This window comes from Urocampus carinirostris, chromosome 11 (genome assembly GCF_059441175.1).
Source record: "Urocampus carinirostris isolate Australia breed hairy pipefish chromosome 11, RoL_Ucar_1.0, whole genome shotgun sequence".
Taxonomy (NCBI): Eukaryota; Metazoa; Chordata; class Actinopteri; order Syngnathiformes; family Syngnathidae; genus Urocampus; species Urocampus carinirostris.
In genome coordinates, this window is record NC_142359.1 from 26530699 (window position 1) to 26548502 (window position 17804).

At 39.0% G+C, this 17804-nt stretch overlaps 1 protein-coding gene across 4 annotated transcripts in view; it reads left to right on the plus strand.

Moving 5' to 3' along the window:
- exoc6b (exocyst complex component 6B) overlaps nucleotides 1–16434 on the plus strand; it is a 60613-nt gene extending 44179 nt beyond the window's left edge. For 3 of the 4 annotated variants that reach the window (XM_088347043.1, XM_088347044.1, XM_088347046.1), the window contains 3 exons: nucleotides 2–75; nucleotides 14829–14941; nucleotides 16205–16434. In XM_088347043.1, coding sequence (XP_088203169.1) covers nucleotides 2–75; nucleotides 14829–14941; nucleotides 16205–16331 — 314 coding nt within the window. In that variant the 3' untranslated portion in view covers nucleotides 16332–16434. The remainder of the gene's footprint in view (nucleotide 1; nucleotides 76–14828; nucleotides 14942–16204) is intronic. The other variant, XR_015851984.1, reaches the window with a different exon arrangement.
- The last annotated feature ends 1370 nt before the right edge of the window (nucleotides 16435–17804 follow it).

Below are 17804 nucleotides of genomic sequence, written 5' to 3' on the forward strand. Positions count from 1 at the left end.
GGTTTTGCCAGAGCCGGCCCGGTCGCAGGCTTCCAGGGTGACACGTTGCTTCTGGCCTTCAGTGACTTGAGACAAGTAGGTCTTTGTCTGTATCGTCCTCGTCTTCTTCGCTCCTCGCCGTCTTTTTTTGGAAGGGGGTGGGTTTTCATCCTTCTTCCCATCGTGCTCATCGTCTCCTCCTTTACCCGTTCTTTAAAACCAGGTTTTTCAAACGGGGCGTATTGGTAACCTCTGGGGTACTAGGTAGGCATCACAAAATATAATCAGTATGATAAAATATATTTAGAAGATGTCATCAATGTAAAATCAAAACTTGTTTTCCCCTTTACACTACAAAATATTTTTTGTCCAATTGATAGATCATTTGGATCATTATTGGCGTGCAGTGAAAGATGACAAGAGAGGCTGTGATTCACCTGTCATTGTGTAAAAATATAATTGATAATATATTAAATGCTTACACATTTCACTGTTATAGTTTTCTCCTTCAACTGCACAATTTTTTTCAAAATCAGAGAATTTTCACATTTGACTAGATATTTGTTTTATATCCTTTCAATAGTAATAATTATTATAATAAATATTTGTATTTCCCTGTATGAACTCGGGAGCAAATAACTTGTATATAAAAAGAAAAAAAGTAATCTGCTGTAGACTGGTACCTCAGATATGCCTTAGCGTATTTTGCGGGAGCCGAATTACCAACTTGACATAAAACCGTGGTTCTCAAAAGGGGGTATTTGTAACGGGGGCACTTGTAGGCATCATACAAGATAGTAAGGATGTTAAAATATAGTTAGAAGATAGCAGCTATGTAAAGTCAGAGCACTTTTTTCCCTACACTGCAAAATATTTTTTGTCGCACTGTAGATAACCAGTTGTAAACAGTGACATGCAGTCAAGGGAGGCAGGTGAGGAATCATGTCAATATGAAATTGAAAATACATTAAATGTTCATATCCATTCCGGTTCTTATTTCTTCAGTATCGTATAACGTCTCAATTTAAAGATTTTTATTTTCAACATCGCTGAATATTTGCATTATATAGGGTGTTTAAAAAAATTGATATATCTTTGACTGGCATGAAAATTTCTCACCTCTAGGAAAAATGTATCGTTTTGAAGTCATAAAGGGGAACCTATGTAAATTTTAAAGATCCGAGGAGAAGGGGTTTTCATGTGGGGAAGAGGTTATGTTAGATTTCCCAGAGAATCGGCCGTTTGAGGTGGTGAATTTGAATTAAGAATAGTGTGGGTCGCACAGGCAGGAATGCTGTATTTATTTGTGTGTAACGCACATTAGATTTTATCTCATTATCACACAATTTATTTTCATGGTACCAGAAATAGATATTAGAGAATGGATCAAAAAGAAAGTTGTCCTGAAAGATAATAATAAATGCAAAAAAGCATGATTAGGGAAACAACTCTTTGGTGTATCTGATGATGAGTCCGACTTTAAAGGACATAAAATTAATACATTTTAAATCATATGTTGGTCGTGTTATGTCGAAGTGTCCTTTAGCAAGACACTTAATCCCTGATGCCTCCAATAGCAGGTAGTTAGTTGCCTTGCATGGCTGACGCTGCTATCGGTTAGTTAGTGTGTAAAAGGGAAAAGTGTGAAGCACATTGTTAAGCGCTTTGGGAGGTCTTCATTGACTTGAAAAGTGCGATATAAATGCAGACCATTTACATTTTACAATTTAATTTTGTTGATGGTTGTCGATATATTTGAATCATGGTGGCATGTGTTCAACAACATTTGTCACTTTTAATGCTTGGTTTGAGCTGAGAAAAAGTGAAACACAATTTTATACTATTTACCAAAAAAGAGGTGTGCGTACACAAATGAATACGGCGTGTCCTCTACACCCTTCTCACCATTATAAGCCCTGACCCATTTTCATGCCTGCTTTGGACATTAATAATTATAAAAAAATGTAAATACTTTCCTGCCCTAACTCACGAGCAGAAAATTAGTGTATAAATAAAAAAAAATTATGAAATATCTGCTGGAGACTGTTACCCAAGATATGCTTCAGCGTGTTTGGCAGGGGCCGGATTAGCGACTTAACGTATGCCGTGTCTCAAGCGGTGCGCGTATTGAACATTTGTGAAATTGTTCACATAATCCACATGCTTTAGAAATTCTCATTCAGATTTGGTAGAATAAATCTCAATACTTATTAATTTAATTTTCCTTTAATAACGTACTTTCTGTGATATTATCATTTCAGAGGATGTCAAACTTTTTGAGACACCCTGCATTATTTTGTTGCAATCTTGATTTTTAATTTTTTTATTACAGAAATACTGTAATACTAACACATGTTTATTGTTATTATATTTTTTCTTGTTGCATTGACATCATTATAACGGAGGAGAATCTATTGGTGCCTTTATTCAAAAGGACCAGTGCACAGACTCCATCAATAAGTTAAGGAATGCAGTCCATTCACCATTACCAGAATAAAAGACTGCCTCACCAGACACCAACTTCACTGCACGTTACTTAATTTAAATTATTATTTTTCTAGACTTACTATACAATATTTGATTCTTTTTTGCCTTTGTCTTAACTAGTAAAACATAAAAAACAATATAAATAAATACAATTCGGGTATGGCATGTAGACCATCATGTTTCCTATTTTTGTTTAAAAAGAATTATAATTACATTTTGTACAATTGCTTAGTATTTTTTTCGTTAAGTGGGAAACTCAAAACATGAGCGTAAAAATACTTAGAATTAAAAATTGGTCTATTGCACAAGTTTTTTTAAAATTCGACATTTTTCGGACAATAACGTGCACTGGATCATATAGTCTACCCTAAAAAAATAACGCATGTAAAGCGTATGAAATAAACATTACTGGAAGAGCAAGGTTTGCATTAAAAAAAGTCAGAAAACCCCCCAAAATAATGTGCCATAGAACAAAAAAAACTAAAATAATTGATTCATTTATAAATAATAACTGTTTCGCCCTGAATTTTTTTTTAAATAACGTATATCCGAACTTTAAGGTAAACTTGATTATATAGCACACCCTCAAAACGCAGTCTGTTAAATATTTTGCCTCTATAAGGTGCATGAAATCTGAACTACTGTAAAAGCTAAAAATAAGTCGTAAAATTGAAAAAAAAAAAACTTTCAAAGAACAAGAACAACTGCAATTATTGATTTCGTTCCTAAATGGTAACCGTTTAGCACAGGATTTTTTTTCAGGTAACGTATTTTTCTGAGTAAGTGCATCGGATGGTATAGCGTAACCTCAAAAAATAGTTGTCTGCAAAATATTTTGTAAATAGAAAGCACATGAAAATAAAACTTTTGTAAGCGCGTGGGTTGGATCAAAAAAGTAAGATGAATTGATTTATTCATAAATAGCATACATGGTGACATACTGTAAAATTCGGACTATAAGCCGCATCTGACTATAAGCCACATGTGCCCACATTAAAACACGAGATATTTACAAAGAAAGTCGTTACACAGAAAGAGTCTGAATAATATACGGTCCCTTAACGTTCTGCCTGCCCACCGGTGGGCTGCCGGACTTTTGTTAAACAAATACGTGTCTGGGCGACGTCACCAGTCACTGAAATACGGCATGCCACATATCATTGGAATGCCTAAACTCTTGGAATTCAAGTTATGATGACCATTTCAAAACGTACTCATCAGAGAAACATCACGATCAGTCTGAAACAAGATACTCGAAAACTATAAAGCCGGCGTAACTTACCAATACAACTTCTTGGTTGTATGCAGAAATGGCTTCGGTACATCAAGGAGAATCCATAGAATTTAAACGTGTAAAATATTTACTGAAAAAAATAAAATAATGCTGACTGATAAATATGAATCAGCCTTAATTATTTCTACTTTCGCCACATTATTTTTGTTTACAAATAAACAATTATTCCCAATATGGTAATTAGCGCTCCCCCCTTGGATTGCCACCTTTTCCATGATGAGGGTCTGTTCATGCTTGTGTTATTAATGCACAAAGTTACACTAAACTTGCGTCTTCCTTGACACCTATTCCGTGTGTCTCACTCTTACCTTTACTGCTTGGGCGCCCCTGACGGCCATTTAAAAAGCATGCATAAATTGGCCGCATCGTTGCATAGGCCTCAGGGTTGAAACCTTGGGAAAAAAGTCGCGTCTTATAATCTGAATTTTATGGTATATACGGCGCATGAAATTAAAATTACTGTAAGAGCTAGGGTTGCATTTATAAAAAAACATGGACAATTTTAGAAAATAACCTTTCATGAAACCAAATAACTCAAGTTGATGGATTTATTCATAAATGATGACCGCTTGATGCATAATTAAAACGAATTGCTGCTAAAATCACGTTTAACGTTTTTCTGATCTTTAAGGCGCATTTTGGAATTTCATGCAGAATTTTGGGATTTAGATGACCCTTATAGACAGGAGAATACAGTAATATTGAAAGAATACATTCATTCATACATAGTAACCATTTTTAGTAACATTTCATTGTAATTAGGCACAGCCGATTATATTCAACGTATTTTCTGGTCGATAAGGCGCACTTTTGAATTTCTAGAAAATATTTTGTTTTGTGAAAGTACATTTTACAGACCGGAAAATACGGTAAACTTAATTGAATTGATTCATTCATAAGAGGTAACCATTTGTTGTAGCCTTTCAGTGTAATACGCATTGCCATTTTAATAATGCATTTTGTGGTCAATAAAGTGCACCGGATTTACAAGGCACACTTTCAAATTTCTGGGAATTGTTTTGGTTTTTAGATGCGCCCTTTATAAACAAGAAAATACGGTAATATTAAATGCATTTTTTTCTTTCTTAAAAGATCACCGTTTGTAGTATTTGGTTGTAATTCTGCATTGCTGATTTGAATTATCATATTTTCTGGCCCATTAACTGATTGTTTGATTGTATTCTTTCATAAATGGTAACAGTCGTAGCATTTGTAATTCTTCATTGCTGATTTCATTTCCTGTATTTTCTGGTTTATAAGGCACACTATATTATACAGTGCAATTTTAAATTTCTGGAAAAAAAATTTGAATGACCCTTATAGAAGACAAAATACGACATTTAAAAAATTGATTGAATTATTCATAAATGGTAACCTTTTGTAGTAACATTTTATTGGAATTATGCATTGCAGATTTAGTTTACTGTAGTTTTTGGTCAATAAGGAGCACTGGATTATAAAGTGCATTTTTAAATTTCTCACAAAATGTTCGTTTTATAATTAAAAAAAAAAAAAAAAATCCAAAAGTCTACATCCATTAATCTATTAACTTTTCGGTTAGCACAAACTGGGAGCTAGATACTTAAGTCGCTGAGGCTCCCGGCAGGAAGTATCCCGTCCCGGTGTCTTAATAGACCCGCCGTTGGGCGTTTTTTGTACCACGGAGAGGGTAAAGTCCGCTTGTGTGGCGCGTGACAGGGGATGACGGATGGGTCGGCAGGACAGAGCGGGAAGGATGAATGAGGTGACGGACAGAGACGGATAGCCCTTTATCCTTGCTGTCACAATCGCGCTTTCTCCCCGCCTTGCTTCTCTTTCTGCGCCTGTCGGGATGATGCAGTGCCTAGGCTTCATCCTCCTCATCCTCATCTCGTCCCTCCTTTACCCGCCTCCCGTCCGAATCTCATTGTTTTTGATGCCATTCTCATCATGTCACAAGGAGCTTTTCATACCTCGCATGTGTCATGCGCCAGCGCGTCCAACTTTTCACACGTGCATTCTTTGGCCGGTACCCGGTCAGCCCGCCCGCAAACGTCGATAAATCACATTGACGGGGCCGTTAATCGTGCGCCCTGGACGAGATTTTTCTCTGTCAGTGTCACGTTTGAAGGATTTTGTAAAGCTGATCAACGTGACTGATTAGATTTTCCGATTGATTAGGCCAGCTGAAAAAGGAAAAAACTGCATCACTTGAATAGATGCAGAAACCATGAACGTATGTATCCAATTGAGTTGCTATTAATCAATCATGGACCCCTATAAATCAATAAGGCGCTCTCAAAAACAAGTAATACTGCTTCTATGTACTTTATGATTTAATAGTCACTTAAGATGAGGAGAGAAGACATCAATTAATTTTGAGCTTGCAAGAAGAACAAGTTAGGACTGAACAAAACCCTGAAGATGTACAATATCAACTTCAAAAGATCAATTGTTAGGTTTATAGTTTAATAGACACCCAAAATAAAGATGAAAGACATCAACTAATTTTGAGCTTGCAAGAGAAAAACATGAGGAACGTACAAAACCCTCAAGATGTACAATATGCATCGAAAATGACCAACTGGTTAATAGTTTAACAAAATAAGGAGAGAAGACATCAATGAATTTTAAGCTTGCAACAAGAACAAGTAAGGACCATAATAACCTTTAAGATGTGTAATATATGGCTCAAACCTTATAGTTTAACACTCAAAATAAGAAGAGAAAATATCAATGAATATTGAGCTTGCAAGAACAGGAGAGGACCGTACGAACCCTCAAGATGTACAATATTTGGCTCGAAGGAACAATTGTTATAGATTAACAGACACCCAAAATAAGGTAGGAAGACATCTATGAATTTTGAGCTTGCAGGGAGAACAGTTGAGGACTGTACAAAACCCTCAAGATGCACAATATCCGGCTCAAAGGACAAATTATTAGGATTATAGTTTGATAGACAACCAAAATAGAGAACACATATTTGAATTTTGAGCTTGCAAGAAGTCTGTACAAAATTCAAAAAATGTACACTATGTGGCTCAAAGGACTTATTGTTAGGTTTATTGTTTAACAGAAACTCAAAACAAGGAGAAACTATTTTGTGCTTGTCAAGAGAAAAAAAAAAACTATAATGCAGATTTGTACAAATATTAAAACATGCTATGTCTAAAACAAATCAGGCACAGTGCTCAGTCGGTAAAGACATCAATCCATACACCTCTACATTTTTAGGGACAGGCAAATAAATCATACATTTATATCAGGTAAACATTTTTTTATCCTTGTTGACCAAGAACCGACTCATTAGCATCAGTTAAACTGTGAATAAAGCAAATGTAATGTGCAATTTGTGAAGTACATTAAGTGGTCAACTGCACACTCTTTACAAAAGTACTTAACAATTTGCATGTGTGTGACATTGAACAGTGTCAACTGATGTTTGAAGTTTTTAACTGCATCCATTTTAATTTGAAATAGGTTTTGTCAGGCACAATCTGGCATAACACTCAAGCTCTCTTTAATAGCGAAATCTACACGTATAAAATCTACTGTGACTGTTATCAAAACCAAATTGGCGAATCAGATTCCTTATAGTTAACCACCCGACAAGCTCGTCAAATGTTAGTGTGTCACCGAGCTAATGCCATGATGTGTATATAGTAGTCCATTTGTCGTATCCAGGATAAAATGTTCCCAAATTTTAGAAGTTTAATAATAATAATAATTTCCTTTGTATTGTCATTCTGTGTAACAATGTACACAGAACGAAATGTCGATACACCTGACCCGTTGTAGCGAGCCGATGCAGCCGCAGCCAACAGAGGGCGCCGCCATTTTACCAATGTTTTAAGTCTTTGGTATGACTCGGCCGAGGCGCGAACCAGCGACCTCCCAGTCTCAAAGCGGGCGCCTTACCATCTAGGCTACTGAGCTGGTATAAAGTATGCATACTTGTCCTTGACGCTGTCATTTCTGTATGTTACCACCCATGACAGAGACGCTACTCCGCCTGAACAAATCCTAGCAGACATTGTATTCATATAGAGATACCTCACTCTGTTGGAAAAAATACCGGAATTCTTTGTCGGTTTTATCTTTTTTTTTTTTTTGTCCACAACATATACTAATCACTGCATCCCTAGTTCGGGGGAGTGTTTTTGCCCGTTAATCAGCTTTGTCAAGAAGATGAACAAGGATGTAAGGTTTCTTTATCTAGCATGTGCTTTATGGATGTTCCTTTAGTCATCTAAATAGATATACTTTATTCGTCCCGTAGGGAAATTCACACTTCCAGCAGTATCCTTGTGTTGAAAAATAAAATGATAAAATGAAGATATAGAATACAAAAATACCCAATATAACGTTTTGCTATCCCTAGTTCTAAATAAACATACGCTATCACTTTTGTAGTAGCCGAATCAAAATTTTTGGACTCTTGCATCAAGACGGCAAAAGAAGGCCGCGAAAAGTGGCAATGAGTTTCTTATTCAAGGCTCGGCGGTCGCTTTCGAATCCGGGCCCGGTTGGGAATGCGGCGAGGATGTTGATGGCGAGTGAAAGTGTCCAGTCAGGTGAAAGTGATACGGACATGGTGGTCTTTCCCCCTCGCTCTCCTCAGGAGGCTGACACTTCCCTTCAAGCGTGTGAGCGCTTGACATAGGGGGGCATCAATAGTAGGGTGAAAGAGACCCAATGTGAGGATGAGCAGCAGACGGACGTGCAAATGCTCACCCAACGTGACCGCCATCGCAAACATTTTGACGTACGCCGAAAAGCCTCGACAGGAATGTTTTTATCTCGAGTTTTTCGCTTCACGAGAGCATCAAACAATCCGTCCGAAAGCGGTACAACTTCAAAGTGAGCCGTTGAAAAGTTTTAAGGTCAAAAAAGGTTCACCTGGAAGGGCTTTATCACATTTCATCTTCAAATCTCAAGCGACTATCCCTAGCTTACTCCCAACCTTTTTTGAGCGAAGGCACATTTTTTTTCATTGAAAAAATATTGAGGCACATCGCAAATGAAAAAAAAAGAAAAGAGTATTAAGCTTCATATTTTAACATTTACATTTTTTAATCAGCCTATAATTAAGTTTACAATACAATTTTTCCCTTTTTTCCAGTTATGCTTTTTCTGTAATTTAAGAAAAATACACAAAAAAATGATAAATTATTGACCACTGCACAATCATTTAACCTATTTTTCAGAACTCCTTGAAAAAGATTTTATTCGTCCTTTTGGGTTTTAGCTCGAGTGTCGTTTTAAAAAATGTTTCCAGGCACGTAGTTTAAATCATTTTATTAACTTTTTTATTTCACTGCAGGGGTACTATTTTTTTCTAGTTTATAGACAAAAATAATTATCTTTCCTTTTTTACAACTCTTACTATTGTTTTTTCCCCTATTTTAATAAAAAATACTTGTTTGCATGAGAACACGAGATTTCATCTATTTGTCAAAATTGAAATAACAACATTTAAATAGTTAAATGAATGAAAAAAGGCAGAAAGAAAAGTATTTTCTTTAAATCCAAGGGCGTGGTTTTGCCGTTGACAGTCCACCAATATTTATATTATGTGAACACCAAAAGCGTCCCCACTAATGCCAAGACCAAACCTACGCCCTTGATTGAATTCCTTAAAATATTGTTAATTTCAAAAATTTAAAATGATAAGGCCGACAAAGAGAGACAGGGTAAAGAGACCAACAAAAATCTCCTTCTGAAAGCAAAGACAAAGTTTGACGAAGTGTTCGATAGATAGATAGATAGATACTTTATTCATCCCCGAAGGGAAATTCACATTTCCAGCAGCATCCCTGAGCTGAGAACAGTACAATAATAAAGCCAAAAGAATACAATATACAAATACCCAGTGTGACGTGCAAATGCCCTCTGTAGCGTGTTATATAGGATAACTAAATAGTGCTACACAGAATACATATTGCAGGAAGTTCGTAGCACTTCACTGCGACCACAAAGGTAGACAAGAAAACGAGTGTGCTTGCTGTGTTTTAAATGCTGGCAGCGGACGGCATGAAGCCCAAAAAATTAAAAATTAAGCTCTCACTTCAAGACATAACAACCCAATGACGCTGAAAAGACACTCGAGATATTTTTTAGCAAAAATGTGCTGAAGGGGTATATTTGTCATGGGTTGACTTGTTACCACCAATATCTAACAATAATTGTTTTGTCCCCAGGGAACGTAATCAGACTAAAAAAAAAAAAGATGGAGCAGCGGAAGAGGATTTCTTCTTTACAAACTTCTGACAAAATATAATTGAAAGCACTGGTCTAAGTCAATATTATAAGATAGGCAGAAATGCTGTTTGTTTTGTTATCTGCCATACGACTGGTTGACAAATGTGGTCACATGTGTATAGCGCAGGTTACCATGGGAAGTTCATTTAAGCAAAAATCTCAATTTGGCCCCCAAAAGTTAGTTATTCATTTTGGAGTGTAGCGACGAATTATCATATTTTGAACTTTTTCGTTTGGCGTGCCGACGGATCGTATGTGGTCCGTCGGCCGTAGTTTGCCTAACACTGATATAGATCATATATAAGAATAAGCACGGATTTTATATGGGGCTGATTGTGTGATACCGTAGGGCTGCACGCAGCAGTGCAGTGGAAGGTCACTGGGACCGCTGGTGCCAGAGTGGGTGGGAACTGAGAACTGGTTTTAAGACCCCCGCGACTGTCTTATCTGATGGGACACATGCGCACGTGCACACGCGTGCGCACCCGCTCAAAAGTAAGAGCAGGCTTATCTGCGGGATTTACGAGTGGGAGCTTGCGTCGGTGTGGGAGAGGCCGGCCCGCGTCCTTCTCGACCCCCGCCTCAACTTCCTGCCCCGTCTGTGGCCCGGGCCTTATCGCCGTGACGACGGGTCAGCCAGTGGTCATGACAACAGCGAGGAGGGGAATGTTGTGTGTTGTCCCACCCGATGAGACGGCCTCCTCGGCATCAGGTCATTGTTCTGTGCTATCGGCCGGCGCAACGGCACCTGCTCGCGCCCGCTTCCTGTTTGCGCAGAGGCGGCCATCTTTGTGAACCTGTAACCCGTAAATTTCTGCAATAACAAGTTCATGTTATTATTAATCTCACTTAGCCTTATTTCAACGGTAATTGGGTCTGCAGGAGAATTTGTCTATGAATCTGATAAACTAAAAATGTTTTTAAAAACTGATACGTTTTATTCAGTTTTTGTAGTGGTCCCCTGCTAATTTATTACACCGGGTTATAAGGTGCACCGCCAAAAATGTTTTTTTTTTTTTTTTGGTCATATATTTTCCATACATAAGGCACACTAAACTATAAAGCGCTACAGTGGGAACGTCAACAAAACAGTTCGGTAGTTCAGTCAAACTTATTAACCCCTTAACATTCTGACGACTTGCAAAGAAGCAAATACGTGTCTCAGACGCGTACAAACACAATGTCTGTACGATGTCACCAATCAATCAAATGTGTTATTCCACATATCATTAGGAAGGTTAAACTTGGGATTAAAGAAATGCCAACCATTTCTTAGTTTCTATTTTCTTTTTCGCTGGCAACTGTGTGGACTGCAAAGTAAGAATTTCATTGTCCGGGGAAACGTGCATATGACAACAAACACTTTGAATTTAATTTAGAAATAGACTCATCATTCTGAAACGAGCCATTTTGCCATAAAAGTCTCATCTCATCTCATTAGCTACACCGCTTATCCTCAGTAGGGTCGCGGGGGTGCTGGAGCCCATCCCAGCAATCATCGGGCAGTAGGCAGGGGACACCCTGAACTGGTTGCCAGCCAATCGCAGGGCACACGGGGACAGACAACTCACTCGCTCATTCACACCTCGGGACAATTTGGACCAGCCAATTCACCTGAAATGCATGTTTGGAATGTGGGAGGAAACCGGAGTGCCCGGAGGAAACCCACGCAAGCACGGGGAGAACATACAAACTCCGCACAGGAAGTCTGGAGCTGGATTTGAACCCACACAGGAGGTTCCCAAGACATTAACTGTGCCGCACATGCGCTAACCACTGCGCCGCCGTGCTGCCGCCACAAAAGTCAATTATTAAAAAATACGATTGATACCTATTACTGATTTTTTTTTTAAAGAAATATAAATCTTATTCATGTGTTCACATTTTTATACTTAAAAATTGGATTCAAGACACTTTATTGCCAATTAAGACTCTATTTTTATCTGATGAGGTGACCCACCTTGTCTCAAAGAACAAAGAGCAGTATTTAGAGAAACTGAGATTATCAGGGCTAGATACTGAACCATACTGACCCTGACATATTCACAAGATCTACCCAAATTGGCTAGTCTGTCTGCAATCGATCCTCACGATCTGTACCACTATAATGCAAACCAATGCGGGTCTAAAAGCTTATAAAAGTCTGAATGCGTACCAGTGCTGGCTTCCGTTGCTGCATTGACAGTGGAAGGTAACTCATAATGGCAAAGGTAAGACACTAATGTTAGCTGTGTATGCCAATATGTTTTATCCAGGGTACAATCAAATCTTAGATCGACTGTAACCGAAAGCTGCTCAAATTGTTTTATTATTATGGTCCATAGCATAAATTACTTTTTCTAGCTACATTAGCTCTAGCTATATTATTGGTAGTTACATTGAATGTTTTCTACGTGACTCGTACCTACATAACATACAATTGCTCGTAAATACAGAAAACGTACGTTGGAAAAAATACTCGATGCAAATTCTGGGCTAGTTTGAGTCGTGCCAGTCCCTCCAATTGATTTCAGATATCCATCGCCGTCTTCTGTCTTCATCAAAAGGGATATGATAAAATACCAACCTGGGCGGAGAACCTTGCCATTTTGCACAGCTCGAAATTACCTTCGTGAAACGTCGTGGTTATTGATTTTTGTTTCAACTCAACTGCTTATTCAACTGCCATCCACTCAGGTGTTTATGTCGTCTGGCGTGGCGCTCATACTTGCGGGTAATGCAAAGTGACGTCACGTGCAAAGGGTCAATAGATGTTCTATAAGGATCCACCACTCACTGTACACTGACACATTTGATTACAACAAACCCAACCCTGGCAATATAAAACAAATGTAAAGATAATTCTTTCCACATAAATCTGCTTTGATTTTTGCAAAGTAATACAATTTACAAAAGTTGAAGGATGCCAGGCTTGATTCAAGGTAACAAAACGCTTTTTAGTTTCACAAGGACGCGCCTGTGCCCCGGGCCACGCCTCGCGGCGCTTTTGTTTGCAAGCGGTCGCGCCGGCACGACGCCGCCTCGGTTCGCCCTGCTCAAAGGCGGCGGTGGCCCGAGCCCTTTTTTGCATCTTTCCACTCGCTTCCCCCCACATGTGGTTTCGCTCGCCGTCCCTTTGCATCCCCCTCGTCCTCTCTCATCCCCGGCTCACATATGGTTTCTCTCTTGTGTGTTTGGTGTTACCCAGAGTTCACTGGGGCTCCCGGCTCGGCTCGCCGTTCTTCAAGGCGGGGAGCGTGCGGGGTTAAGGGAGGGGCAAGGTTATGCAACACTTTCAGATGTGGGTCATTTATTGCAGGTTTTTAAAGACGTGTGCAGCGGCACAATCGTGTGCCGCATGAAGTGATTCCATTTCAGCTACGATACAGTGCTATGAAAACGTATTTGGCCCATTCCTGATTTCTATGTTTTTTCCATATTTTTCAGTTACAAAGGTTTCATATCATCAAACCAATTTTAATATCACACAGACACAACCCAAGAAAAAACAAAATGCAGTTTTGAATATTTTCCATTTATCGGTGAAGGGGAGATGTCCCTGTCAATGCGCCACCACTAGAAGAAGTTCGAGTGATTAAAGGAGCAAAACGTTGAGGAATGGTGGTTTTTAGCGGACCACCCTGCAGCTGAGCCATGGGCACTGCAGGAGGTGCGACAGGTAGTAATACCAAGCTGGAAATGTAAGCTACCTGTACAATAATCCATGCCACACTTTGACCCCAGAACCAAACTGAGGTTGACATCCCTGATCTAAATATATGCTAGGTAACTAAATGTGTTTAAAGAGGAAACAAAAATTATTTCTATTTTTCTTTGTTTTGAAAAATTTAGTTTAAAAAAATAATAATTGTGGTCATTTTTTTCAAATGTATTCTTATTTCACTCGCCCCCAAAAAATCAACAATCAAAATAAAGTCTAACTAGAAATACAGAAAAAAATCAACTTAGGCTGAATAATTGCCTTATTTGAGAATGTACACAACATATTAATACTCAAATGAAGCTGTATAAATATCCTTTTTTTAATATGTACATTCTGCATGCTTTGTAAGGATTCTTACATTTCTTGCAAATGCTTGAAATGTATTCTGTTTGCAAGGATTAAAAAGTGCTTGAATTTTTGGGTTACCGTAATTGCTTGTAAATGCTTGAAATTGTTGCCTTGTTTAAAAACGACGCCAACCTTGCTCTTAGGTAGCTTCGGTTTGTCATTACAGTTCTTCTCTCCTGATTTACAGCAGATGGTATTAGTTTGTATGGCACTGACCTAAGAAGACAGGTGCATGCTACATCTGAACAGGGCATGTGTATTTGTGCAAGGATTACATATCAATAAGACATTTATTATGGGCCATGCAATAAATTAAGGTTACATCTCTTAGTGGTAATTTGTAATGGGAAGAACTTCTTGCAAATGAAAATGTATGCTTCATCTTATTGTTATGTGTACCCAACACCTGTATGGGGAGAGGTTTGTATATTCTATTCTATTCTATTTCTCTCAAAATACTTTTATTGTTCAGATCCCAAAGAAGAATTTGCAATATACTCAAGATCTAAAAACTATATGTCATGTTAAACGCACACGCAAGAATAAAAATTGCACATGTAAATCACATATATATTTGTGGCTCTGCAAAATACATGATTCACACCAGATTATTTTAATGGTACTGGAGAATTTGGAAAATTGGTTTAAAAAGTGTTTGAATTTGGTCATGTAAAATGTGTAAGAACCCTGAATGTGCCTCGTTATTTTGTCAATGAAGAAAGTGTCAAAAAGGCTGCTAAACAGTATTGATGGTATCCTTTGTTGTTGTTTCAGCTGCTGGAGCTGTTCACGCAATGGGATTGGTCGGGCTACCTGGCCGACTACGGCAAAGCTAGCTGCAAGTATCTGCGCGTGAACCCGCATGCCGCGCTAGCCCTGCTGGAAAAGTGAGTGGCGATCACGTGCCGTGTTCACACCCTTCTCTCCGCTCATCCTTTTCATTTCTCTTGGGTACTGTATGTCGCGCGCCGGCAGGTTGCCCAAACCGTGAGTATCGTTGTCTTGCGTGAGTGCGTGAGAAAAAAAACACTAGCAGTGTGAATCACGGGCTGTCTGCTCCGTTGGAGGGGAGTGCTGAGCTCGCATTTTAAGCAAGGAGAGGCACAGATCTCCGGTCGTGCTGTGACTGACTCTCACATTTTCAAAATATGCATGGTAGTAAAGGGCACCACAAAAATGGAATGTGATTGTTTAGAATAGAGAAGAGTGATGCTAATTAGCGAGTGGGTGATGTGCACAGTTGCCAGCAATGATCACTCACACCGTTCACTGACTGCATGAGTGCGTTTGTGTAGTGAAGATCAATTTTCTTAGCGTGGTGAGAAATGTACACAACTTAATAAACTTCAAAGTGTGCCCGGTTATAATGACTCACCAGGAGTGTTGCCACTATTACTTTTATTTCATCATATTCTGCTCAAAACATACCTATACTCTAATCCCTTTACCATTTATGGTCTCAGTGCATTATGGGTTGGAAAATATAGCAGAGCACATTTTTGTTGGTGAGCTTCTCTTTTTTTGACCACTCTCTCCACCAAAAAAGTGAACTGCACTAATGCGGCCATGATACATTATCCCTGGTCCACTATTACTGGAAGTGGGAGCCAGTTAAGCAACGTTTCTATCTGGTATATTGTACCTAAACAAAAAAGAGGGGTATACCAGCCCTGCTGTTAGCAATAGGTGACTGGGGATAATGGATTGTGGCCATAACCTTGCATTTCATATAAGGCCTGATGGCACGTTTCCTGACAATTGCCTTCTGGCCCAACCTGGGAAAAAAACTATAGCTATGCTAAGAATGCTTAAAGCAATCGTTGGCTGGGGGACAATGAATCATAGCCTTAAAAAGTGCAGTTCGTTTTTAGAGGGCCAGAAAGGCATGCTTTCCAAGTGCCAGTTCACTTTTTGGTGCACAGAACAGCAAAAAAGACCTGCCCAGCTGCACAATAATGTAGTCTGCCTGCCCAGCTTGCAGCAATATGCGATCGGGGATATTGGATCGTTGAATATTTTTAAAACCCCTGATGCACTGCGTCCGCAAATTAGTGAGGGATTTCAGTATATGTCAAATTTGTAGCGGAGCTTTGCAAATGTATCACATCCTCATCACACAACCGTTTCTTTTTCATGTGTTTGTGCCACAGAATGCGAGAGAGCAGCAGGAAAAACGTGGTCTTGGCGCAGTTCCGAAAGACTGAACGCGATCGGCAGAAGCTCATCGAAAGCGTCATCAAGCAGTTGCGCAACCTCATAGCGCAGCATCAAGCCTGAAAAGACGCCTGCACACTTTTCTTCCGGATATAAAGGGACATCTATGCACTCACACTAATGGGAATCGCTTCTTTTCACTTCACAATAAATGTTATAACACTTGTTTGCCCTTGTCATTATTATTGAGGAACAAGAGGAGCCCGTCTTACCTCGGGAAAGATGTCCTCTGTCACTTGATTTCCGTGCTGTAGTCGAATCAAAACGGAATATACCGTGGCTGCCTTTAAAAACCACTGTAATCCCTCACTACTTTACCGGCTCAGTGCATTACGGGTTGAAAAAATATTTTACAATCCATTATCCCCAAACGCATCTTGCTGCAAGCTGGGGTCATAAAACCGCATTTTTCCCGGGCCTCGGGGCTCTTTTTGGCCATTCTGTCCACCTAAATGTGAACAGGCACATGGGAAGCGTGCCTCTCTGGCCCGGCCTGAAGTTAATTGCAATTTTGGCTGTGATCTGTTATCCCAAGTTGTCTATTGCTTGAAGCATACATATATATTTTTCCCAGATGCGGTGGCTTTCATTCACGTTTTTTCTGCCTGAAATGAACGGCACCCATGTGGCCACGATCCATTATCCCCAGTCGACTATTGCTGCCAGCAAATGGTAGTTTTTTTTCTCAAAGAGGTATTTTACTACTCCGAGGCCACTCTCCGAATCAATGGGGGTGTTCAAAATTGTTTTTGGACTGATATCTATATCCAATGCTTGAGTGGTCTTCAATACAGATACCATATGTCCTTACAATGCCCTTTCCACTGCAAAAAAAAAAATTCATTACTTGATATCTGCTTGTGACAATTATCCATGCAAGCTGGTAGGTTCACCGATACCAATACCTGGCGTTAGTATTTTCACAATGTAAATGCAAATTAGATATTAAATTTGACTTGGTATTCAACCAGTTAAAGCGGTTTATTAATAGCAGTAAGAAAATCCAGGAAACCAAAGCAATTATGTAAACAGGAATGGATGCCAGGAGAAACCAAATGTATTAAATAAACCAAAAACATCTAAATGTTCCCCTATGTATTAAGTGGACAATACCTGGTCCCTTGAGTATTAGTTTTCCACCTGCCTGGGGTTCAGCAAGTTGCGACTCGAGTTGGAGACCAGGGACATCAAGGGCAACCAATGATTCGGCAGCTTTTACTGCCAGCACAGTCTATTAATACTGCGTCCCTTACTTGGATGAGGTGTTGATGAACAGGTGTGGGGTCCTCCAGTTTGTTTCCCCTTTAGCGTCCTTTGGGGGAAGTTGGTCGACTGGATCCTAACAATTCTTAACAGTTTCCAATGCTTTAAAAATATTTTGAATTCATAGTAAATATTAAATGACTATCTTTTATGTATGAATCTGCCCCTTTTTAGGTTTAAAACATAGATTTTTTTTCTCTATCTTCAAGCATATTTTTTTGTTTTGTTTCTGGATCTGTTACGGCTCTTTCACACTGCGCTACCCAATGTTAA